Source organism: Danio aesculapii, chromosome 16 (assembly GCF_903798145.1).
Source record: "Danio aesculapii chromosome 16, fDanAes4.1, whole genome shotgun sequence".
NCBI lineage: Eukaryota > Metazoa > Chordata > Actinopteri > Cypriniformes > Danionidae > Danio > Danio aesculapii.
This window is the reverse complement of record NC_079450.1, coordinates 23,308,586-23,335,519: the sequence shown is the minus strand read 5'-3', so window position 1 is coordinate 23,335,519 and position 26,934 is coordinate 23,308,586. Positions and strand designations below refer to the sequence as shown.

The 26,934-nt window shown below is 34.1% G+C and overlaps 2 protein-coding genes across 2 annotated transcripts; both read left to right on the top strand.

Annotated features, from left to right (window-relative positions):
- Window positions 1-71: 71 nt before the first annotated feature.
- On the top strand, window positions 72-7,277 carry cnr2 (cannabinoid receptor 2). Its single transcript, XM_056475866.1, has 3 exons — window positions 72-142; window positions 4,651-4,752; window positions 6,093-7,277. The coding sequence occupies exons 2-3, from the start codon at window positions 4,671-4,673 to the stop codon at window positions 7,160-7,162; spliced, it is 1,152 nt and encodes a 383-aa protein (XP_056331841.1). The 5' UTR covers window positions 72-142; window positions 4,651-4,670; the 3' UTR covers window positions 7,163-7,277.
- A 5,294-nt stretch (window positions 7,278-12,571) lies between these two features.
- On the top strand, window positions 12,572-26,934 carry akirin1 (akirin 1). Its single transcript, XM_056476181.1, has 5 exons — window positions 12,572-12,950; window positions 21,285-21,431; window positions 24,472-24,606; window positions 26,281-26,352; window positions 26,493-26,934. Exons 1-5 carry the CDS (start codon window positions 12,746-12,748, stop codon window positions 26,501-26,503), a joined length of 570 nt encoding a protein of 189 aa, XP_056332156.1. The 5' UTR covers window positions 12,572-12,745; the 3' UTR covers window positions 26,504-26,934.

The window sequence follows — 26,934 nt, the reverse complement described above, 5'->3', positions numbered from 1 at the left end:
ATGTTATACTGAAAATTTGGTTCTGTCTTTCTGATGTTGGGGGTGTGGTGTGTTCTGTCATGTTGAAATCAGAGACCGAAAGAGCAGACTTGTGAAAGACAACATTTCTGAAATCACCCTGCATCAACAGCAAAACACAAAGGTAAGAATTCAATTCATTTGACGTTTGTTTATGCCAAAATCCTGGGTTAAACTAAACCAACTCTATTGGTTAAAACAGAGAACAATAGGTTTCTTTTTGTTTTCATTTGTGACAGAATGACAATCATTATTTAGAGAGACAAAATACTAAAATATATGATATAAAGTTAGAACCACATATTTTGTCATAGTTTGTATGGTGTTGTTTCAGTGTTTACACTAGCAGAGTATCAAAACTATCTTTTATGAGACCGCAGTCAAGTGAGCCGCCACATGAGAACAACCGGTCAATCTAGCCGCCTCATGTATTTTAATGCACTTCTGTTTGTGCAATTACGGTACAGAAGCCAGGGCAGCCAAAACCCTCACAAAGACTGATATTTCAGCGATTATTGGCTAAATGTGTCAGGTAAAAAGAAAAAAATGCATTAATTAAAATCAAAAATGTATTTTTTAAAATAAATATGAAAATATAGAACATTTCAGTATTTTACTGCAGAGTTTTGCAAAAGTCTGCCAAAATAATTTAACACTGATGGAGTTCATGCTCTTTTCACTGATATTAATAATTTCTTTAGAGTTGACATGACATTTATGCTAATTTACAAGGCAAAAAAAAAAAAAAATGAAGTCTGCCAAAACAATCTGTTTTTTTTTTTCTACTGCTATTGCGGAGAATTTGCTGCCATAGTTGACATGAAATATTGACTGACTCTGACTTTATTTTTTTCTTAGCCTACCTAATTTACATTGAAAGACATTTCCTTTCTGTGGGGACCCCTGATTAGTCAGGGACTAAGCCGAAGTAAAACGGATGAATGAATGATATTTATTTTTTTTTATAATATTATTAAGAATCTTCCATATTTTTTCTATATCGTTAACAAAATAAAAACCACTTACAATGACAATTACTTTTATATAGTCTAGATTCAAATAAGACATATGGCTATACATTGACATATGATTTATTTATTGTCTAATAAATTACATTTGGTTTCAGAAATTAAATTTTGCAAAAGTGATTACTTTTATTTAAAAAAAAATTACTTTTAACATTATACTCAAAACACTGGAAATTGTGCATATAGGCCTAAAAGAATATTGGCTACAGTCTACAGTGTACTATTTAAATTAAAACATTCTGAAGCGAATTTCCACAAGCTTCAGATAACAGATTTTCACTTGTAAATCATAGTAAATGATTTTGGCCTACATAGTAAATTATTTGCATACTTTATTCTTCTGCCAAACTCAGCTGTAAATGCTGTAAATGTAAATCTAAACAAAAAAAATGCCATGGAAAGAGTCAATGTCATCCTGAATTAGAATTAATTGAAAACTGCATGTCAACTCTAAAAAATGTTAATAGTACAGGTAGAAATGCAAGAGATGTTCAGTGATAAAATGCACTTTTGCAGACTTTACACTTTAATTTGCCAAATTCAGCTGTAAATGCCAGTGAAAGTTGGCATGCAAAAAGTCAATGTCATGCTGAATTAGAATTCATTACATACAGTATTTTATGTCAACTTGGAAGGAATTTTAGTTACAGCAGTAGAAAAAGCTAGAAAGGATCAGTGATGTAATGTACTTCACCATACTTTATCTTTATTTTTCTGCCAAGTTCAGCTGTAATTCTACATGAAAGTTGGTGTGTAGAGTCATTGTCCTCCTAATGAGAATTTATTGAATAATTCATGTCAACTCTGAAGGAATTTTAGTTACAGCAGTAGAAAAGCTAGAAAGGATCAGTGATGTAATGTACTTCACCATACTTTATCTTTATTTTTCTGCCAAGTTCAGCTGTAATTCTACATGAAAGTTGGTGTGTAAAGAGTCATTGTCCTGCTAAATGAGAATTTATTGAATAATTCATGTCAACTCTGAAGGAATTTTAGTTATAGCAGTAGAAAACGCTAGAAATTATCAGTGATGTAATGTATTCTTGCAGACTTTGCCTTCATTTTTCTGCCAAATTCAGCTGTAATTCAATATGAAAGTTGGTATGTAAAGAGTCAAAGTCATCCTGAATTAGAATTTAGTAAATATTTCATGTCAACTCTGAAGGAATTTTACTTACAGCAGTAGAAAAAGCAAGAAAGGATCAGTGATGTAATGTACTTCTTCAAATTTTATCTTTATTTTTCTGCCAAATTGCGCTGTAAATGCCAATGAAATTTCCCATGGAAATAGTCAAAGTCATCCTGAATTAGAGTTTATTGAAAATGTCTTGTCAACTCTGAAGAAACTTTATTAGTGCATGTAGAAAAAGCAGGAAATGATCAGTAATGTATTCTTGCAGACTTTGCCTTTATTTTCCTCCCATATTTAGCTGTACATGCCAATCACCTTTAGCATGGAAACTGAGTCAAGTTCATCCTGAAATAGAATTAATTGAATATTTCATGTCAACTATGGCAGCAAATTCTCTGCAATAGCAGTAGAAAAAAACAGATTGACTTCATTTTTTTGCCTTGTAAATTAGCATAAATGTCATGTCAACTCTAAAGAAATTATTAATATCAGTGAAAAAAGCATGAACTCCATCAGTGTTAAATTATTTTGGCAGACTTTTGCAAAACTCTGCAGTAAAATACTCAAATGTTCTATATTTTCATATTTATTTTAAAAAGTACACTTTTGATTTTAATTAATGCATTTTTTTCTTTTTACCTGACACATTTAGCCAATAACCGGTGATATGTATGTCTTTGTGAGGGTTTTGGCTGCCCTGGCTTCTGTACCGTAATTCCACAAACAGAAGTGCATTAAAATACAATAGGCGGCTAGATTGACCGGTTGTTCTCATGTAGCGGCTCACTTGACTGCAGTTTTATGAGCTATTTAAATAGTATATTGTCTCTGTTTAGTTCAGTTAAAGCACTGTAGCACAATATAAACCTAAAGTAGATAAAGGTAAAAGAAAATGCATGCATTTCAAACCCCTGAGTGACATGCCAAAGGTGTAAATGGGCTGTAAAACACTCAAAAATATGTTAATTAATGAGAAACTGATTTTTGGAGTAACCAAAATGGAAATTAATTTGCTCTTGTTAATTTGAGTTTCCAAAAGTTTTTTGTCAAGACATTTCAGCCCGAGGTTCTTTGATTTTTGTCTTTTTTTTTTTGTCTAGTAGAATGTTTTCCCACTATAATTTGTGTAGAGGAAATTGTATATTTATATAATCGTTTTTATATTTTAGAAATTAAAGATCAGATGACATGATATGTGGTTCTAACACAAAAAAAGTAATTACAATATATATTATAAGAACATACAATGAAGCAAATGTTTAATATGAATACATGTAAGTATAAAAATAATAAAATAAGTGCATCTCATAAGGAAAGACTGAGGTAAAATTGGTTTTATATTCACACATTCAGACTTTCTCCTTAATAATATAGTTTCAGAAATGTATTCTTTGCCAATTCTAAAAAGGGAAATCATATTAGCAGCCATTGTTTATCAAAGTTCAACATTAAATACAGCCAGATAAATAGCGCTAATATTGCTTTGAAGTCATATTTGAATGTGATTTCAGACCGAATATTCAAATTACCTTGATAAACACTTTAGTGAGTATGTCACACGTTTTCACTGAACATATGTGCCAATATAAAACCCCACTTAAGAAAAGAATGAAAAAAATTACTTTCTTAATAATCTGCATAGCAAGCAGACTGTTTAACTGTTTTTATATTGTCTATGTTATTGTTTTGAAACTATATAGACAAACAATCAGCATCAGTGAACATAAAATAAAATAAAATACAGGAATGCTGGGAATAGTGATAACAATTAAATAATTAAGAAAAAAATGTTAAACAGAAGAGTGAATAACAGTAGTCTGCCAAACAAATTTTTGAAAATATATACACTAAAGCATAAAATAAAACATTTATTAAAACTTATGTGTAGGTAAACCAAACCATATGGATCTTCATTCTTAGAAGAAATGTTGTTTCAAAGTTTGTTGAAAAGTCTGTTTCTCGGAAGTCTGTTTTTTCCTACTGTTATTAAGATATTATTAAGAAAAAATCCTTCATTCACTTTCCTTCGGCTTAGTCCCTTTTTTATAGGAGTCGCCACAGTGGAATGAACTGCTAACTATTCCGGCATAGTATTTTAAAAACATGAATCAAACAATACATGATTTTCTTTTTCTTGCGTAGAAATAACCGGATGTGGCCTTTTGTCCAGCAGGGGGCAATATCTACCTCTCTAATCCATTGAAGAACTGTCGGTCACAGTGACAAAAAGTTCATAATAACAAAATGACCAGAATAAACCCACGGGACAGTCTGAATACTTCACATTAAGGATAATATCGTCTCTCTTCCAAATTTAAGCCATGTAGCCTGAATAATGTCGTTTTATTTATAGACTGCATTAGCCTAATAAAATGTTGCTTGGAGACATGTTTGACTTTAAATGAGTTTTGTGACTGTGTGGTTTGTGCCTCAAAATGTAACTTTTTATGTTTCATCATTTACTTGTAACAGATCAGTTTTGCCCGGGGGAAATGGAGAACAAACTGGAACAAGATCAAGAAGCTATAACTGTGCTTTACTCAAATTTGAGTACAATGAACATTTCAACCACAGGTATTGTTTTTTTCATGGCCTGTTTGTGATCATGCCATGTCTTTTAGGATTTGTTATACGCTTTTCAATAAGGTCTAATTTGTTGGCATTAATTAACATAAATTAACATCAAGCAATATATTTTTTCAGCAATTATTCATTTAATCATTTTACTCCAGCTTAGTCCCATTATTCATCAGGGGTCTCCACAGTGGAATGAACCACCAAGCATATGTTTTACACAGCGGATGTCCTTCCAGCTGCAACTCAGTACTGAGAAACACCCACATTCTCACATTTACATATATACACTATGGCCAATTTAGTAAATCCAATTCACTTAAAGCGCATGTGTTTGGACTGTGGGGAAAATTGAAGCATCTGGAGGAAACCCATATGCCGACTGACCTAGCCGGGAACAGTGCTAACCACTGAGCCACCGTGTCACCCTATTGATTCACATATTTAAACATATTTCAGATTAGAATTCATGAAAAATATTTTTTTTATGACTGTAATATATTTATATGTGTTCATATCACCCATTCCTAATTTGAATATATATTTATATATATATATATATATATATATATATTTTTTTTTATTGAATTTCTATTCTAAAATTCAATTTTATTAAAAATTCTAAAAAAAACTCTTGATTTCTCATAAATAATAATAACAATAAAAAGAATGACAATTTAAGGTTTTGCATTTCTCCTCCATAAATGTACTGAAATTAAGCCAAACTGTGACTCAAAAAAATGAAATATGTACCAAACCATTATTTTTGTGTACAGCTACCCCTAATATACAAGTGTAATAAATGAAATCCAAAAATTCTGAATAAATGGTTCAACACAAGGGCGACACGGAGGCTAAGTGATTAGCACTGTCACCTGACAGCAAGAAGGTTGCTGGTTTGAGTCTTGGCTAGGTCAGTTGGCATTTCTGTGTGGAGTTTGCATGCTCTCCCAGTGTTTGCGTGGGGTTACAGGTGCTCCGGTTTCTCCCACAGTCCAAAGACATGTGCTATAGGGGAATTAATAAACTAAATTGGCCGTAGTGTGTGTGTGAATGAATGTGTATGGATGTTTCCCAGTACTGGGTTGCAGCTGGAAGGGCATCGGCTGTGTAAAACATATGCTGGATAAGTTGGTGGTTCATTCCGCTGTGGCAACTCCTGATAAATAAAGGGACTAAGCCGAAGGAAAATGAATGAATTGTTCAACACAACAGTGTAATTCTTTTTATCTTTTTTTCTCAATTATAATTTTTTTTCTATATTAAAAATGTAGATTTTATATAAACAATTAAATTAAATGCATTTAAACATTAAGTAATTTTCCGCCCATTTGTTACAGATAAAAGCTCCTGCAACAGCCTACAGTGCTACATGGTTTTGACCACACAAGAGCAGAAAGCTATCTGCTCAATTTGCTTTCTAGCCGGCCCAGTGACTTTCCTGGCAAATATTTTGGTTCTGCTGACCATTGCGAGCTCCACAGCACTGCGCAGACGCCCATCGTACCTATTCATCAGCAGCCTGGCACTGGCCGACATGTTCGCCAGCTGTTTCTTCACCATCAGTTTTCTCGATTTCCATCTTTTCAGTCAGAGCGACGACGCTGACCTCTATCTCTTCAAGCTTGGTGGCGTTACAATGGCATTTACAGGCTCTGTGGGAAGCCTTTTGCTGACAGCGCTGGACCGATATCTTTGCATCTATCAGGCTTCCAATTACAAGCTGCTACTGACACGCACTAGAGCCAAACTGGCCATATTATTATTATGGTGTGTGACAATTATTATCTCTTTCCTCCCTCTGATGGGCTGGAGGTGCAAAACCTGGTTAGATCCTCCATGCTCACGTCTCTTCCCGTATGTGGATCATCACTATTTGGCCTGCTGGACGGGTCTTCAGCTCGTGTTGCTTTTTCTTATCATGGTGGCTTATGCTCTTATCCTGTGGAAAGCAAATCGGCATGAAGCAAATATGGGTGGACCAAAGTTAGGGAGGCAGAGCGTGAAAGGACAGGCTCGAATGCGAATGGACATTCAGCTCGCACACACTTTTAGTTTGATCCTTCTAATCCTGGCGGTCTGTTGGGTGCCCGTCCTGTCCTTTATGCTAGTGGACGTCAGAGTGACCCTGACGAACAAACAACGGCGAATGTTCGCTTTCTGTAGCACGCTGTGTCTGGTGAACTCTTGTGTAAACCCTCTTCTGTATGCCCTGCGCTGCAGAGAGCTGAGGGGAGAAATGTTGGCATTAATAGAATGTTGCAAGGCATGCAGGGAACATGCTTTGGGTCATGCTCATGGCCAAATAACTGATAGCAGTTCTGGCAAAAAGAGCACAAATCATGCAGTCAGTGGTAGTAATCCAGATATTATTTCTGGGAGTGCAGACAGGCAGCAAAACAGCATATGAATAATGTCTAAAAGTCATATTTACTTGTTATTTTGTTTATGGATGCACAGTATATTGTTTGCCATATCAGTATCGGCTGAAATGCACAATATATCGATTTCCATATCAGTATTGGCCGACATGTACAATATATTGTTTGCCATATCAGTATCGGTTGATTTGTATAATATATTGTTTGCCAAATCAGTATTGGGCGATATGTACAATATATTGTTTGCCATATCAGTATCGGTTGATTTGTACAATATATTGTTTGCCATATTAGTATCGGCCGATATATACAATATATCGGTTGTCATATCAGTATTGACTGATACATTATTAGTTTTAATGTTATTATTATTGGCCCAAAATATTAAAGCTGATAAACGATGGATTTTTTTTGCCAGTTGATCTATTTAAAATGCACAATATACTGTTTGCCATATTAGCATTGACTGATTTGTACAATATATTGTTTGCCATAGCAGTATCGGCCGATATGTACAATATAATGGTTGTCATATCAGTATTGACAGATAAATTATTAGTTTTAATGTTATTTTTATTGGCCCAATATAGTAAAGCTGATAAATTATGGAATTTTTGGCCGGTTGATCTATTTAAGATGCACAATATATTGTTTGCCATATCAGTATCGGCCGATATGTACAATATATTGGTGGTCATATCAGTATTGACTGATATATTATTAGCTTTAATGTTATTCTTATTGGCTCAATATATAAAAGCTGAGAAATAATGTTTTTTTTTTTGCCAGTTGATCTACTTATTAAATATAAGATGCACAATATATCGGTTTCCATATTAGTATCAGCAGATATGTACAATATATTGGTTGTCATATCTATATTAACTGATATATTATTAGCTTTAATGTTATTGTTATTGGCCCGATATATTAAAACTGATAAATCTACTGATCTACTTAAGATGCACAATATACCGGTTGCCATATCAAATATATTAACCGAAAAATTATTATAATAATTTATCTTTATTTCTATAGGGCTTTTTACAATGTAGATTGTGTCAAAGAAGGTTAACGTAGATGAAGAACAAAGAATAAAAAGCCATAAATCAGTTCAATTTGTGGAATATTCAGGTAAGTCATGCAGGAAGGGGAGTGGTTTAGAATGCTGGTGTAGGTCTAGTCAATTAAAACTGATTCACTCCAGTTAAGTATGTGTTACTGTTGAGGATCAGTTCAGTTGAATTCTTATGCGTGTAATGCAAATGACACTGCTGAAGGCTGTAAAGCAACTCCAGTCCCAACCAACCAAGCCAGAGGCGGTTGTGGCAAGGAACCAAAACTCCACCAGTTGATGAAAGTGAAGAACAAACCTCGGGAGAAACCAGCCTTAGTCAGGGTGACCAGTTCTCTTCTGGCTAGATGTATATGCACAATATATAGGTGTCATATTGACCAATAAATTATTAATTTCATTGTTATTGGCCTGTTATATTAAATATGATAAGAGATTGATTATTTCTGTCAGTTGATTTTTGTAAGATGCACAATATATTGATGTTTACCTATAAATTAGTATTGTTACTTGTTGCAAGAAGCAAATGCACACTTTGGAAGCTTTTTGTGAAACGAAAAATAAGATCTTGGCAGTTTTGTCACTGTGGAAAAAATAAGACACCAGAATATCAACTTGTAAATGATTTAGATCTAGATTTCGCTTTGCTGTTTTTTTTATTTTCAGCAGTTATTGACCTAATTCTTCATGTGTGAGCGGACGCCGCCATTGCAATTTCTTTGGTTCAACACTTCTGGTCTCATTCACTTCCATTGATTTCGAGACGTCATAAATAGGCTCGTTGTGCTGATTTATGTTGCAAACTGAAATGTCCTTATTATATTTTTCATCTTTTATGTATAGTCATGAACACAATTGTGTGTAAAGCAAGTTTGAACATATTCTGCCGTTTATTATTCCTATAGGACCATAGTGTCTATAGTAATTTCTCCCATGCAGGCAACACTAAATCGGAAGTTCTGAAACAATCACGAAAATGAACGCACTTCCACATTGAAGAACAAGGTCTTCTAGGGTTTTGAAATAATATCAGTTATCAGTGGTGTTGTTTGCATTTTGGTTTATGTAGTCAAGCTAAGAAAAACTCACATAGAGATATATAGCCATGTATATTGGTTTCCGGCTTCCAAACATAAAGAATTATTGATATCAGCCAAAATGTCCATATTGGTGCATACCTAATTTTGTTCATATTTTTCATAGAAATAACCTGAGTCTTTTTTTGATTAAATTTTACAGATCAGAAGTTGAAATCAAAGTCAAAAAATTGTAAAGTTTTTGATGGTACACCATGTCTCCACATTGCACATTGTATTGTGATATGAGTGTATAGTATATTAAAAATTACAATATAAAATGAACAGAGTAGCTTACTAATTAAGAACTTTTTTAGCTTTTTAAGATTTTTTTTTAGATTTTAGCTTCAACGTGTCATGAATTTGAACATATTTTGTAAACAAATAGAATCCAATTGAAAATATATGTAAAGTGTTATTTTGTTTATTAATATGCAATAAGTCGGTGCTTAGTAATATTGCTATGCTGATCTGCTTTCGTTGTTTCTCTAAACACCTTTATACTTACTAAACAGACTCCGAACAGCTGACTCAACTGCTTTAATTTGATCCAAGCATAAAAGAAGCCATGTATATATGGATACACTGTGAAACAAAACACCCTTCAACATTATTGATGACTACAAACTAAAACTTTGCTTCCCTTTTTAAATATATGCTTCATGATTTGTAGCACCACAGCACAATCACTGGCTTCATCACAGTTCTCAGTCTTAAAACTTATCTATGGTAACTGTTATGATACACTAAGGCTTGAGTATATTTTTTAATGTTACTTGGCAAAGAGCAATGACTATAGAATACATGTTAAATGGACTTTGAGAAGAGTCTGCTAAGAATTCAAAATGTTGTAATCCTGAGTTTGCTTATTTTAGAACAGAATATCTTCTGCATCACTTGTATACATTTGTGAGTTATAATAAAATATTGTCATAACTAAATAACTGTGGCATAGCTAAACCAATTCATTGAGTGAAATGTATGTTAATTAATGTTAAATGTTTGTAAAGTCTGCATATGCTAATTGATGTTTGTATTGTTTTTCTTCCATTTTTTTATGCTTTTGAACTGCACAATGGAACTTTGTGGCTTTAATTGACATTTTAGTATGAAATTATGTCTGAATTGTTGCTGCAAGTACCTTTTCTGTTATTTCCCAGATTTATTGTACGGATTTATGATTTATGATACATCAATAAAAAAATTCTGCAAATTAGCACTCACTTTCGTGAAATCCTCACTTTAGAATTATATGGTCCTATCTGACATATTTGTCAAAATTTAGTTATTCACATATTTTTATTAAATGACAACTTATTTACATTATATGATAAATGACAACTTATTTACATTATATGATAAATGACAACTTATTTACATTATATGTTGTTCACATTTTAAGACTTTTTATTTAAAAAACAAAAAAGGTTTTATCTACAAAGTCAAACTCTAGCTTGGTTTTATAAGGTTCTTTCTGTGAACCAATCAGCATTCTGAATGCACGCACGAGGACCAATCATGATCAGCTTTCTTTGTCATTCCACTGGACTGCTCTGTTTGTAAAAAAAACGAATATATTAAATGTGAAATATGTTTATGTGTGTATAGTCAGTGAAACATTTTTCAGTGTTTATTAAACTCATTTGCTCATTGTCTGATTTATTTTAAAGCATTTCAATTTGATAATAAGCCTTAAAGGGCACACTTAATTTAATATTATTGGGTATATAATTCAATAATTCATATGAAGCATATAATTCAATAAATATTACTATATTAATTACATTAAATTAGCATCTGCTTTGGACAAAATATTTAGCAGAGCCTTGTATGCTTAATTTGAACTAGAAAAAATATTCATCCTAAAACATTAAATTAACGTTAAAGAAAGCACAAATGTTCAATTCAATTCAATTCAACTCAATTCACCTTTATTTGTATAGCGCTTATACAATGTAGATTGTGTCAAAGCAGCTTCACATAAATGTAACTTGTGTCAAATGTAACTTTCTAAAACATCAACACATTGTCACAACAGCAATTTGTATTTATTTTTTTCAATTAATAAGCAGGCTGATTGTATTTCTTGAAAAGTAATGCTTCAATGAATGATCTGCCAGATAGAACCTTATAGTTCCAAGTGGAACATTACTTTTTAGCATTAGAAGCTTCTATTTGCATTTGCCCAGTTTTTTTTTACCTCAATTTGCAAATTTAAGAGAATTTTGATCATTTAAAATACATTTAGAGGTCTCTGCCATGTTAATGTGTACTGTTAAATGCTGTTGGCTATATTTAATGCACAAACTTTATAATTCAATATCTCAAACTAATACCTTATAATACCAAGGCAATGAAATAGCATACAATTTTGCTAACTGTATGTAATATGTATCATTACCCGATTTGTTACCAAGATGTTTTATATTTTATATAATTTTCATGTGATTTGTGTTGAAACTTTAAAGGCTGGAATACAAAAGTGACATCCATGTGTAATCACTTTCACATTTTCACTTACAAATGTGGTTTTAACCTGAAGGGACCACACGGAAATGCTTCCTTGTGGTTTGAAAGACTGCTTTGAGAGGAAACACAAACACATACCAACATGCAAATATTTCAGAAATATAGGTTTTGGTTAAGTAAACCCTTACACCATAAATGTCATATGGATCCACTCTGAATAAATCAATAATATGAATGTGAGTCACTAGTTTGGTTGAAAGACTTGGGCACATGACACCAAAACTTCTTCAATTGATATAGCCTAAATGCAAAATATATTGATGTTATGTATTATAGATGATGATAATAATCGTAGGCTACATAATTTAAAATGTTAAAAAGAGTATGCAAATTTACAAAATAATGTATTTTTTCTATATGCAAATATATTGCTCATAAAAGTCGATTAAACAGAATGGCTAATACAGGAAAAGCTAAACAATGACAAGTATAAACTTGACCAACAATAACTATCACTTTCATTATTAATAATCGTTTTGATTTAAAGCAATACAACACTGGAAGGGCATCAGTACAAACCTGAAATCATAGGTAGAGACGATACCTAGTGTAGTAGACTTATCCATAAAATAAAAGACTTTTTGAATTATGCCCTATAATTATACTCTATACTTTCTATTAAATGTATGTTTTTGTTGAGTAGTAACAAATTAAAGTTAAATTTAATATAAACAAACATGGTTTGTAAAACTCACCCCCTCTTCCCGAATGGTACAATCCTCGACTGTGTCGTTTTAGCATTTTTGCTACAAATCTGGCACTTGGTGTTTAAACCGGTGTGCGATCACGGGGGGAGCCTTCGATTTCGTACGAAGCTCCGTTTAAAAAACCTGTTAAAAAGTCGATTTAGAAAGGGAATTCGACGCGTTTTATGTACAAAACGCTGTTGTTTTACCGTCTGGTTTGTTTGTTGTGTTGTTAAATAAACGATCATGGCTTGTGGCGCGACGTTGAAGCGATCTATGGAGTTTGAGGCCCTTCTCAGCCCGCAGTCCCCCAAGCGGAGGAGGTGCAATCCTCTACCGGGGACTCCGACTACTCCTTCCCCGCAGAGGTGCAGTCTTCGTCCGTCAACAGAGAGCCCAGCACATTCGATGTCGCCTCAGTCTATGGGCGGAGAGCACAGGCTAACTCCAGGTGAGGAAAGGCATGATTCTTGCCATTTGTTTGACATGGAGGAGGGGAATGGGGGTTGTTTAATCTCAGCTAACCAGCTAGTGGGCATTTGAATTTCGTCAGTCCGTTAATTTAATTCCCCCTCAAGCTGCTTTGGGTAACAATTTGAATGCGTTTGGTTGTTTCTTAATCCACGCTGTGGTGGATAGCTGGTTTGGGCTGTAGTTAATTATGCAGTTTGGATGAATAGCTGTTTTGAGCTCGGCTAGCTAGACTGAAAGCGGCCGCTAATACAGACTAGCTGACACAGAGCTTCATTTAACTCCCATGGCTTAGTGTTCACGCACACAATCATCGACCATTACTACCGAAAACAAAGCATATGACGATGTCTTTCTACAGACGACTGGGTGGATGGTTAACGTTCATCTCTGCGTTTAGCAAGTTAGTTTATCAGCAGAGTTGAGCCAGTATGTCCAAACAAAGAGGAAAGGTAACGTTAGCTATGTGCGTAAGAATTCAATGGCATCGATTAATTTTGACTTATCTGTAGTCTTTAAAGCACAAGATTTATGGTGTGTGTATAAATATTAACCCTAAAGAAGCCACCCAACTAATTGTCAATAAAGCACTCAATTAATTGATGTTTAATTTGATAATTTGGCTTAAATCGTGTGTTTTCCCTTTATGTGGTTTGTTACACTTGTACTGCTTTCATCCGAAATGTATGGACCCTTGGCGAACCCGCCCAAATCTGTCTGTTTAGCGCTAGTAAAACAGTCACAGCTTTTATCACGTTTAAATAGATCCAAGATGCCACGTTGTATAGATCAGTCAACTGTGAGTGAAATAAATGACAATAGTTGAAGGCAAACTCTTCCATTCTGACATAATTATTTCTTGGGTATAGGTGCTCCGTTCATTAGTAGGTTTTGGCATATTGAAACAAGGTTTACCAACTATTCAATTCCATTAACAATCGTTCTTGTGTTTTCCTAAAATACTTGGCATTTGGTTATAATTGGCTATTTTGCAAAACAATTTAATATATTGTTGCAGACAAAAAGTCACTTAGGATTCTTGGTGTTAACATTACCTGTTCACAACAAGATGGAAATGTGGTGCAACAAATATGTTCAGATTAATTTGAAACATTTTATACTTGTCAATCATTTAATTTATTTAACTGCCTTTCCTGCCGCTTTTTGTTTCTCACTAAAAAACCAACTTGTCACTGTTTCGGTTTACAATCTGGTATTGAGATGCATTTTTTGTTGATCCCATCACTAGTTTAAAGCCAGTTTGAACTTGGCAACTTCTGGAAACCCATTCAACCAAACTGAATGTTTTTGAATGGCTTCAAAAGACAACCTACTTTTAGTGTCCTGACAATTACTAAACGTTACAGAATGTGTTAAGAATGCTTTTTTGCTTGAAATCAAGATCACGATTTTCTCACTATTCGGTAGATGTAAGATAAAGGTTAATATGAGTAGGCTATTATTATTGTTATTTCTCAAACATATAGTAAAACAACAATGATAATATTAGACCTGTGTTAAATTGCTACATTTTGTATAGACCTGGAATGGTGGACTTGAACAGACTCTAAATATGTCCTGGGTTATTAATTCACAGTAAAGTGATGACATCAGAATACAGCTATCCATGACTCTGAAGTTAATTATTATGTTTTAAACATGCTTGTCATTTGTTGTTGACAACATTATTCAACAATTTTTTTTTACTGGTGATGAAGCATTTGTCATTATCAGATTCCCTCTTGTATGATGTTCAACGTTATATAGGCTAGACCCAGTAAACATTTATTTTTATGCACAACACTGTTCGCTATGAAAGAAAAAACATCAGATGCTTGTTGTAATAACTCTAAAATGTGATTTGATCATTTACATGATGTGCGCGCTTTCAGTTTCACTTTCACTGCCGAGTTCGCTCGTGTCATGGCTGCTATCACTTTGAAATCATTGCTCTGTGCAACAAACTGAGCGTTATTTACAAATTTATTACCTGTTATTCACAGCCCATAAAGGTTCTGTTCACTAAAGTAGACCTCATTGGCGGGCACGCACGCTTTCTCTCTGTATTAAACAAACAGTGCGTGTGATTTCGCGGCTGCGAATACGTCAGTACATTAAGACAGAAATGACATTTTTGGGTGTATTATACCTTATACATGCAGTATGTGACATTTGGATGTGTCCATGTTGTTGAGCAACACATATAAAACAATGTGAAGACTTATGCGGCCACCTTTATGCTTCTCTCCTGAACTTGAAAATATAATTGGCTGAATCATAAAAAAGGAGAATCAAGAACATGTGCAGCGTCAAATTGAGATCATGATCTTTTTTTTTTTTTCGATTAATCGCACCGCCCTACTAGATGGGAGTTTGGTTTGAAGGTGAAAAAATGTAAAAGCACAATCTTGGCATTCTTCACTCTAATACAAACTCACTGTTTAGTTTTGCAGATTTTATCTTTGCTCTGATACCTTCATCCTGTATTTTGCATTTTCTGTTATTTTATTTCAGGTTGGTATATAAATTGTACAAGTTTATTTTGCAATATAATATTGAAAGATAAGGAAAAAGGCCACACAAAATGTTTGTAAACATTATACAAATTATTTTGTATATTATTTCCTGTAAGCAAAGTCTTTAAGTAAAAATGCATTTTCATTTTGTCTTTCTGCTGTTTTTAACTGTCGGTAGTCTGTCAGGCTAGTTTGTTTGTGTTTTCCACATTTTTGTCCATCAGCGAAAGAGCACTCTCTGATTGGCTATTTAGCTGCAAATTAAAGCTTTAGAACCATAAAAAGGGACCAAACTAAGAAAGTCATAAGGGAAAAACGAAGCTGTCATTTTGTCGCAAATAATATCTGATTATCAGACCTATTTGTTAAAGTTACCTAAAGTTATCAGATCTATTTGTTAGAGTTAATCCCTCTGTGATGAGCGAGAAGTACTGTAAAGATGGTATGTAAAGGCTGCTTCGTTTACAGTTTGTATTTGTGCAGCACTAGTTCTGGTTTTTCTTTTGTGGAATAACAATAAAGACTACTGCCACCTGTGGGTACAGAAAGATGTTTGTATAGCTTTTTGGTCGAGAAGCAGCCAATGTGAGAATTTATTTTCATTCAAATATACAAAAAAATTAGAACAATGTATTTTTGCTGGCTTATGTACTTCCGTTATCCCAAATATTCAAATCCAGACAAATAAGCTGTTTTAACTATTGATGCATATTATTTTCTGTGTTGCCATGCTGTTGACACCCACGGGATCACGAGTGGAAGAACTGCAAGCGATGGACTGCATAATAAAAGCTCTGCTGCTTTCATGCAGATAGTCATGCTCGTCTCTTCTGCGACTGCTTCTATGGTCTCATTTCGCTTTTACTGCTTTCAGCCTTATTCTGTTTCATTCTACTATAATTATATGTTTAAATAATGTTTAAGTAATAAATAACTTCTGTCATTCATGAAGACACTTTCGAATTTAAGAAAAAAAATACAACTTTTTTTTTTGTTTACTTTGACTTGGTGTGTCTCTGACTTTATGCACGCTGACCTGGATGGACACATTACATGTAATTTGAACGTATACAGACTTTTTGTCTTTCAAAAATTCGATTTACAAGCATTGAGTAAACTAAGAGCCACAGGCCTTTGTCTTTTAGTTTTGTCCATCCCTAATTACCATAATTTACCACAGTCTAGTTATCTCAATATTTTGACTGTAAGTGATGACTAGGCATGGGCCGGTATGAGCCCATGTTTTTTTTTTTTAATTGTCTGGGTAAAAAAACAAAAAAAAAATTCCCTTATTGAACAGAAAATATTTTATTTTAAGAAACATTTAAAATATTTTGGACCAGTAAACATGCACCATTAAAATACAGTATTTTTAATTTGCTGTAAATCGAAATGCAGTAAAACAAATGAGTGCAAAACATGACCAATCACAGAAAGGGATTTTTCTGCCTGGAGTACGAAAACACAGATGCGAGAAGCTGGCATCTTCAAAGTGTGTGCAAATGCTCTTATGTTTCTAAAATACTTCATATTCTTGGTTTAATTAATAAAAATAAATAAAAATAATAAGTAAATAAAACTTGATTTGTGTTTGAGCATCACTTAACAACGTGCAGTTAAAAGGCTAAAAAACTAATTAACTTGCATGTACCTTAGGAACGGTATGATAGCAAACCTTGGCAGTTTTAAAACCTTCACTTTTTTCCAAACCGTGGTAAACCTTGAAACCGGTTATCGTCCCATGCCTAGTGATAACACACTGACCATTCCCAAGATAAACACACACAGATTGTAGCACCTTAGGCATATTGTAGGAACCCGTTTCTGAATGTGCTAAGCTAACAGGCTAAAGCAGTGCTTGTATGTTAACTGGGTAATCTGGTTTTGGTATAATGAGTTGGCAAAATAGATTGAGTGGTATGCAATGCAAATTAATTAACAAAATAGAAATGATTATACTTTTACAAATGTAACAATTGATCATTGAAGTTGTTCAATTATTTATTTATTTATATATATATATATATATATATATATATATATATATATATATATATATATATATATATATATATATATATATATATATATATATATATATATATATATATATATATATATATATATATATATATATATACATATATATATATATATATATATATATATATATATATATACATATATATATATATATATATATATATATACATTTTTTTTTATATATATTATTTACATGTTTGCTGCCTGTGGAGATCCTTGTTAAAAGGGCATATTCCAAATGCATTACATCAACTAGACAAATATAATGAAAAATCATTGGTCTGGCATATTTTAGGGAGTTTGTTGTTTTCTGTTTTCAACCTGCCCATCAAAGTGCCTGATTGAAGAATGTGACAGCCCTTAAAACCCACTTTAATGTTTAGTAGTCTTGGCTTTGTGAAGTCTAATGCCCCTATTGTTTTCATAGAATAAATCTCTTTAACATCCTCATTTAGTTTTATGTCTCTAGTCAAGCACATTTGAATACCATTAGTTTATGCTTTCCATCAGCAGCTCATAGCTCTGCATTGCAAGCCACGATTTGATGTATTGACATCTTGAATGGCTTATTTTTGTTGCCTTATAATGCATCAGATATTCATTAAAGGTTTTGCTTTACATGGTTGTCTCCAATGCATGCACTCCAAACAAAAGAGAATTAAGCTTATTGCGAGCGCACACACCCTGGGCTCGAGCCCCTAGCTTGAGGGCACTTCCTCCTCAAAGCCTCAGAGTAGTGAATAAGATGCTTCAGCTACACCCACCCCCCAGTCCAGTTCATCCCACACCTCCATTGTAGTTGTATTATCCGTTCTGTGCTTTTGGGTCTTGAATCGCTTCCCATCCTCTCAGGAAGCCACTGTGATTGATTGCTTGGCTTGACCATATTAGGTTACAGTTGCTAAGTAACCTGTTGGACCTAGTCTCAGCATTTGGCAGTATTTGATATAGGCAGAGGGGCTCACCTGTCATTCAAATCGCCTGCTGTCTTTTGACTAAGTTTGTGCATCTTTCTGTAGCTATATCGAAACACCATCATAACATGAAATGAGTCTGTTGGAGCGAATATATCTAAATAATATATTCTCTAAATAACGAAAATCTAAATAAACGGAAAAAAATAACCACATGCTAATACATTTGAGTATGCTTAATGTAAAAAATAAAGGGCTTTGTGGTCTGTGTATATCAACTATTAACTGAATTGATTTACTGAAAAGGTACTAAATCGTGATGTGTGTCATTATCAGGATATGAGATGACTTGTGTTTTGATTCGTGGAATGAGATTTGTCATATTGCCCCACCCTAGGTGGAGCTAGTGAGTCAAGTTTGCAAGAACACACAATCCATCAATGCAAAAAGGAAAATTCTGTCATGATTTGCTCACCTTTGACTTGTTCCAAACTAGTTTGAGTTGAGTTTTGTTCCCAAAAATGCATTTAAGAATGTTGGAAAACATTGGTAACCAATCCCTTCCATAGTAGCTGTATTTCCTACTATGGCTGTCAGTGGTTACAGGCTTTCATCATTCTTCAATATATCATCTTTTGTGTTTGACGTTACAAAAAAAAACTAATTGGTTTAGAGTCAAGTGGGAGTAAATAATAAATTTTTGTGTGGACTATCCTTATAACTCTGTATAACTTTTCGGAGTTATCCCTTGATAACCTTTCCAGTTAGGGCTTCTACCGTTCGTGAAGTCACAAAGACCTTTTTCAAAACTGTTAAACCTTAAAGGAAGATTTTTGGCAAAGTACCATAAAATTTTCAAATCCTTTCTTGATTGAGCTATGTTTAGCATGTGAATCCAACTCTATAACAGTGTATATAAGTGAATGGATAAAATGGCATTGGACACAATATTTTGAAAGTAATATGAACTAAGCAATTTGAAATGCCATCTTTTTTGCCCACATTGCACATTTCCTGTCCATACAAGTTTTTTAATAACATAAGGATGGCTAAGTAACAAATTCATTCATTTTCTTGCCGGCTTAGTCCCTTTATTAATCTGGGGTCACCACAGCGGAATGAACCGCCAACTTATCCAACATTTGTTTTACACAGCGGATGCCCTTCCAGCCGCAACCCATCTCTGGGAAACATCCACACACTCATTCACACTCATACACTACAGACAATTTAGCCTATCCAATTCACCTGTACCACATGTCTTTGGACTGTGGGGGAAACCGGAGCACCTGGAGGAACCCCACGAGAACGCAGGGAGAACATGCAAACTCCACACAGAAACGCCAACTGACCCAGCCGAGGCCCGAACCAGTGACCTTCTTGCTGAGAGGTGAAAGCACTACCTACTGTGCCACTGCGTCGCCTAAATAACAAATTATTTTATTTAATTTTTTGGTCATCCTTTTGACAACAAAGCACATTTGCTAGTCTTTGCTTTTTAAGTTTTTATAGAGTGGATGCTTAAGCCCCCATGCCTTCAAAAAAAAAATAAGCCAACAAATAAAAGCCAATCAGATGAGAGCTGCACTGTAAACACAGGAAGTGTCTTCTGCTGTGAGGTCCTGTGCAATAGGTTGTGCCTGCTTCTTTGTTGGAATGTGAGTAGCAGACATCCCTTAAATTTGAACCCCAGCCCCTCCACAGCCCACCCAATAAAACACAATCATACTTTTTAAAATTATTTAATTTTTTGTTCTTTGTCCATTTTCAAGGCTTATTCTAAAAGAAATAGAAATTCTGAGCACCCACCCAAGATAAGTGATGCAGGAGCTCTCTGATATCTGTCCACCCTTGAAGCTTTACATGACCTACATTCAGGAAGTTGAGACATTTCTCTCTTTTGTGATAATTTATGGCTATATACCTTTTTTAAACTTAAAATGTCTTGATTTAAATTTGAAGATTTGAATGGAGGATCCAACTTAACCCAGACTCGGGTTTTCTAGAAAGAAATTCAAACAGGACCTGGTTCATCGGGACCTGCTGCCTGCCAGATGACCCACCACAATACCAAATGAAAATGGAGTTGTTCATGTACTGTTGTGGCTGATTGTAAAACTGAAGTGAAACTTGCTTCACTCTATTCGTAATAGGACCAAAGCTGTAAGCAGGATATCCTCTCTATGCTGTATGTGCTTGAAGTATTGCCAGTGATTACTGTTGCTTTTCCTTTCATCATTATTTAAGATGACTTAACATGGAGTAGTTTATTCCTGGAAAGGTGATATCCCAAAGAATACCTGTGGAAAACACTCTCTGCGGCAGGGCTTGGTGCCATTTAATTATTTTGGAATTACTGTTTATTTTGCCAAATATTAAGCCATTGTTGTTAACAACATTTAAATTTATGTAAATTCTATAACTTAAACGCCAAAAATTAGAAGATTCTGCATTACTTAAACACTTATGTGCATTGAACATAAAACTTCTAAGTTCCCTCCAAAAACAATTGTAATGCTTCAGCTCATTTTAAATAAGTAGTTAAGCTGCACATTCAATCAGATGAGGAAGATGAAATATGTTGTAAGAGAATGCAGATCACAATGTAAATGTTAAATCTAGTCTATTTTATTGATTTATTAAAATAAAAGTGTTGATCAACATTAATCATCCAACTAATCTCTGGTCATTGAATCATAAATGGCTCTGAAACTTTCAAAACATTCTGCACGTCTTGTAGAATGTGTAACAATGCTATGTTTCGATTTTTTTGCCATGTTTTATGCATTTGAGTGGAATTATTTTCCCTAACTCTTGATTTGTCTTCCTTTGACCTCACAGAGCAGATCTTCCAGAACATTCGTCAGGAGTACAGTCGCTATCAGAGGCGACGACAGTTGGAAGGGGCCTTCAACCAGACTGAGCCCTGCAGCTCCACTGATATCCAGAGCTCCAGTCCCGCCCTCACCTCCCCCAGTTCTCCCACAGGTCAGTCCACTCCAGCCTTTAAAAACCAAGCCTCTGCTGGTTGCATATGACAACATCTAAATCCCAATAACCAAAAATTAAGAGCAAAAACTTTAGAAAATATAGGGGCAATTCCCTGTAATTGTAATGTAAACTGACTAAATTCAAATGACTTGCAGTTTCTGTAAATTTAGTTTTACATTGGTATTGCAGGCCTTCAGATTAGCTTTTGAGGGCAACGTCACCAGGTCCTATGGAAAGTGGTGGCAGCACCGAATGTGGTAGCACTGCACCTGGTCTCTTGAAAATGCACATTTGAAAGTAGCTTGAGTTGGGATGTAGATGTATATTAAGTTTTCATCTACAAAAACTGTCTATTTAAAAAAAAAAAAAAAAAAAAAAAAAGAAAAAGAGGTATCCACCTCATCTTTTAGTTGCTCTTCAGTGGATTGGCCATCAGCAGTGACACTTGGATTACAATCACCAGAACTAATCAATGCTAGAACTACACCAGCATTCTGCACCACTCTCCTGCCTGCTTGAAGTGCTGGAATGCTCCACTGTGTTTGATGTATTATGGCTTTTACTCTTTTCTTTATTTATTTTAAACTGCTTTGACACAATCTACATTGTAAGAAGCACTATAGAAATAAAGATTAATCTTTTATACATCAGTTGATTGTGATAGCTACTGCACCTCATAACTAGTGGTGTAACGGATCACGAAGCTCACGGTTCAGATCACATTATGGCTTGTTTTTTAGTCATGAATCAACTTCCATCATTATTACATTTTACAGGAAAGCCTAAATGCTTTCATACATGCGATTTGAATGATGCGAGAGGCGATCTCTCTCTCTCTCTGTGATCGTTACAAATTTAGGATTAATCTACCAATAAAAAAAAATTATTAATCCGTGGGTCACTTGTGATCTGTACGAAACGCAGATCAACTGTGATCCGTTACACCCCTACTCCATTACCATGATAAAAGGTGGCATAACAATATTATTTGTTGTTGTTATTATTATTTGGTGTCTACACTATCTTTGGCATTTTGAAAATGGCTCAAACCCATAATTTGGAAAAGCTGGCGAAAAACTGAGGTATGGCAATCCACAAATTATTTTTGACTGAATCTTCTGAACTATTGCTTATTATTCCCTGAATCATTTCAATTAAACAGTAAAATAAAAACACCAGTGAACGAAAACTGTAGTATAAACACAGACTTTGAAGTCTGTATGTTTTTGTAAGTCTGTTTCATTGTTAGGGGAGCAAGGAATTTAGTCTGCTATAAGCTTTCAGACACAGCCCTAGAATTTTCTGAACAGATCAGTTTCAACCTTGCTCTAACACATTATAATAATTTAGGCCCATTGTAATTATTTGTTTCTGAATGTCTTAGTTAGCTGGTAGAGCTCTGTTTCATTTGGCTTGGAGCTACATTTTGCAAGAAAGTAGATCAAGATTGGACTTCCCAGCTTCAACTTCAAACTATAATGCAAAATTGTACCAAGTTGAATACCGTTCATCTTGCATGTTCATTAAAGGGATAGTTCACCTAAAGTGAAAATTCTGTCATTTACTCATTCTCCACTAGTTAAATTAATTTCTGTTGAATACAAAGGAAGATATACAGAAGAATGCTGGAGAAGCAGACACTAACTTCCATAGTATGTTTGGTTTTTGCTATGTGTGTTAGTGGCTGTTTTTCACACATTCTTCAGAATATCCTGTTTTGTGTTCACAAGTTTATTACCGAGTGTGTGAGTAAAGGGTAAGGGAAATTGTCTTTTTGCTTCAACTGTCCCTTTAAACCAGCAAGATTTATTATACAATGTAAAGCACAAATCGACAGTATGCCCACTGTTCAATTTTTTAAAAGGTGGTCTCAGAGCATCATGATATTTGTAAGGAATTAAATGTATAAAAGCAGGGAGATGATAAAACCACTGTAAATATGCTGTTAGTACTTATTTGAACTGTAAGCACTTGAAAATCTAGCCCTATTTGTCAGGTTAACTGATTCTTTACTGTTTTTATTCAAATGGTGTAAATGCGTCAAATAAAATTGTGGATGCACATGATATTTATGGAAGGCACATTGAGCATTTCCTGTTCAAGTAATTTGGGTCAGTAAAAATGTAAGAAATTAATACTTGTATTCAGTAAAGAAATTTTCATTGACCAAGTTTGACCGCAGACATTTATAATTTGACAATTTTCAAAAGTGACGAATGCTATTTTAAACGTTCTATTCATCTTGTATTCTTGTCACGTTGGTGCAAATATGAAGCGCCTCAACATTTATAGTAACAAGAAATGTTTCATAAGCAGCAGATCAGCATAATAAAATTGGTTGTAATCATAACTGCAGCATAATAGAGCAAGCGAAGCCTTTTGTGAATTTAATGTGTCAGCCTTTGTCTAATTCTCTTCCAGTTATTTCTAGCTGAACAGAACCACTTGTTTCATTAATTTATTGCAAACTCACTTAAGGAGATATTCAGCAAAGTGTCACCAGGAAAATGTTTATCATGCATTAACGTTAAAAATCTGAACTAATTTATGTATTCAATTGTTTGTTGTTTTTAATTGTATATTTATTAATGAAACGTTTTTGCCAGGAAAATTGCCTTTGTTGCTGACATAAATAAAAATACATCATCATCATTACAAACTGGTTTTTCTTACTACATTATTTCAATGTATTAGCTGTAAATTATTTATATATATCTATCTATATATATATATATATATATATATATATATATATATATATATATATATATATATATATATATATATATATATATATATATATATATATATATATATATATATATATATATATATGAACAGTTTTACAGTTTCATTAGCAGTTGATAATGAATAGAAGAAAACCGCTTATTTCTGTATTTTAAAGTGTTTTGTATATTTTATAGCTGTTTATATAGATCTAAAGCAGATATTTTGAAAGAGTTGATGTGCATAAACTGAATATCCATTAAACTGTTACTTTATATTCAGGGTTTTTTTTTTGTTTTGTTTTTTTTAGGTGCCTCATCATTGAAGAAGGATCAGCCACTGTTCACACTGAGGCAGGTTGGCTATCTGTGCGAGCGCCTTATCAAAGATCATGAGGAGAAGATTCGTGAAGAGTACGAACAGATACTGAACACAAAGCTTGCAGGTAACGCATGTTGCAGATCCCACGCTGTAATGTAATGGGTTCGCTCACCCAAAAATGACATTCTGTTATTGATCGCTTTCCCTTATGCCATTACAATCACCTGAGATCTTAGTTTGTCTTCAAGTTAAGATATTTTAGATGAAGGATCCTTTATAGACCGCAAAAGATGTAAGATATTCCTTAAGTCCATGTGATCTCAGTGGTTCAACTAATAATATGAAGCTTCAAAAACACCTTTGTGCACTTAACAAACCTGTAAAAATAAAAACTTTTTTGTTTGCCTAGGTCTTCTCTTCCATCTTATCTTTAGGTGCGAGTTTTCTATGGGTAATAAGATGTTTAGTAAATGCACACACTGACCTGACGTGAAAGACATTAATGAACAAAGTTGTTTTCACAGTTTATTATTATTATTATTATTATTATTATATTATTATTATTATTATTAATATGATTACAGCGATCCCTCGTTAATCGCTGGAGTTACATTCTAAAAAAATCCGCAATAGGCGAAATCTGCGAAGTAGTCTGCTTTATTTTTTTTACAATTATTATAGATGTTTTAAGGCCATAAAACCCCTTATTACACACTTTATACCTTTTTCTCAGACAGGCATTAACATTTTCAGACATTTTTCTCGTTTAAACACTCTCAAAGTTCAAACTTTCTATGAAAAATAAGACCAGTATTAAGCTATAGAATGAAACTAAAGGTCAAAACTTGTTGTCACTCACAAACATTCATCGCTGTCAGGAAAGGTTCATAAAGCTTTATAGCTTTTGTGTGGATGTTGGCATCCAATGTAATGTGCTTTTTCCTGCAGTCATTGATCCACAAAGCTAAAGCAAACTCCATCCTTAAGGGGGTCACACACCGGATGTGCCACGCATATGACAGTTGGTAATAACACACACCGGACGTGCATATTCACATTGTTTTTTTTTTGTTTTGTTTTTTTTAATTATTCAGATGGTGCTCTGTGGCATGACAAATATGAACCGTGTCCTGAATCGTAGCTGGTATGCGTACCCTGATATAAAATGTTTACTATTGTAAAATGTGTGGCGTGGCGCATCCGGTATGCGACTCCCTCTACGATGGTCTTGCTGCGGACAGTTGCAACTCTTTTTGCATTCTTGTTGAAACTCGCACTGCTACTGATCTAAAATTTATGTTAATTTGGTAAGCTGAATGTATTCTGTACTGTACAGGAGACTCTGTGGAGATTGATTAATTGACAATGGTCTACAGCCAATCAGGACGCTGAACACAATGCGCTGTTAATTTTTTTTAAAAAGCATGTAAAATTGCACTGTAAAAGTCCACGAGACTGCGAAAGGTAAATCATGTCATAGTGAGGGATATTTTTATTATTTCCTAGAGCTTTGTGTGATTACAGTTGAACCACTGAAGCCACATGAAATGTTTTTGGTTCCTTGAGAGTTGCTGTATATGCAGGCTCAGAGAGCTCTCGGATTTAATCAGAAACGTCATAATTTGTGTTCTCAAGACCTCAGGGGATTGTAACAATCTGAGGGAGAGTAATTGATAATAGAATTTTACTGTACATTTATTACTTGATGCTACATTTTTAGTTTATCAGGTTTCAGCACTGTCTTATGCCACAGTGACTCTCTCTAATGGCAGTTTTTTTCCCCTCTTTCTCACTTAAGAACAATACGAGTCCTTCGTGAAATTCACACAGGATCAGATTATGCGAAGATATGGTGCCAGGCCTGCAAGCTGTAAGTGTATTAACTACCTCTTTGAATATTGTGAACTTTTATTTACGTTATTCTAGTGCTTGTATAAAGTTTAGTTTTTTTTACCTCCATTTTGTGTCATCTTTGTCTAAATGCTGATTGTGCTCTCTGTTTATTTTCAGATGTGTCTTGAAGAACATTATAGATGGTTCTTGCCATCCCTCAGCAGCTGGTTGCTATAGAATCAGCTTCCTTTGTTTCACTTGAAATTTCCTCCATTCTTTTGATTCTCTTTTTTTTTTCCCTCCTTTAAAACGCTTGGGTGCCATGTTCTATCCACATTTAACTCCTTTTTATTGCTGAACTGTTACTGATGGCCCAACACCAAACATGCATATCTAGATGCATTCTAAGGTTTAATCTCTTTAAGAATTTCTGGGAAAAGATGTCAACTACCGCTGTAAAAAGCTTGGCTGATGTGATCATCTCTGTATAATGTAATGTGACTGATCTGCAGCAGATTTACCTGACTCTCCCTCTATCCTTCAGTCTGTTTTTTAACTCCTCACCTCCTTTTTTTTTTTCTTTTTTTGACAAATAAAATATCTGTGATAAGTCAGCAAA

Bases quoted from the DNA above. Each gene is read 5' to 3' on its own strand.
- akirin1 (XM_056476181.1), top strand. From the start codon at position 12,746: ATGGCTTGTGGCGCGACGTTGAAGCGATCTATGGAGTTTGAGGCCCTT. The intron at 12,951-21,284 runs GTGAGGAAAGGC...TTGACCTCACAG, and splicing joins AGAGCACAGGCTAACTCCAG to AGCAGATCTTCCAGAACATT. The intron at 24,607-26,280 runs GTAACGCATGTT...TTCTCACTTAAG, and splicing joins ACTGAACACAAAGCTTGCAG to AACAATACGAGTCCTTCGTG.
- cnr2 (XM_056475866.1), top strand. From the start codon at position 4,671: ATGGAGAACAAACTGGAACAAGATCAAGAAGCTATAACTGTGCTTTAC. The intron at 4,753-6,092 runs GTATTGTTTTTT...CATTTGTTACAG, and splicing joins AATGAACATTTCAACCACAG to ATAAAAGCTCCTGCAACAGC.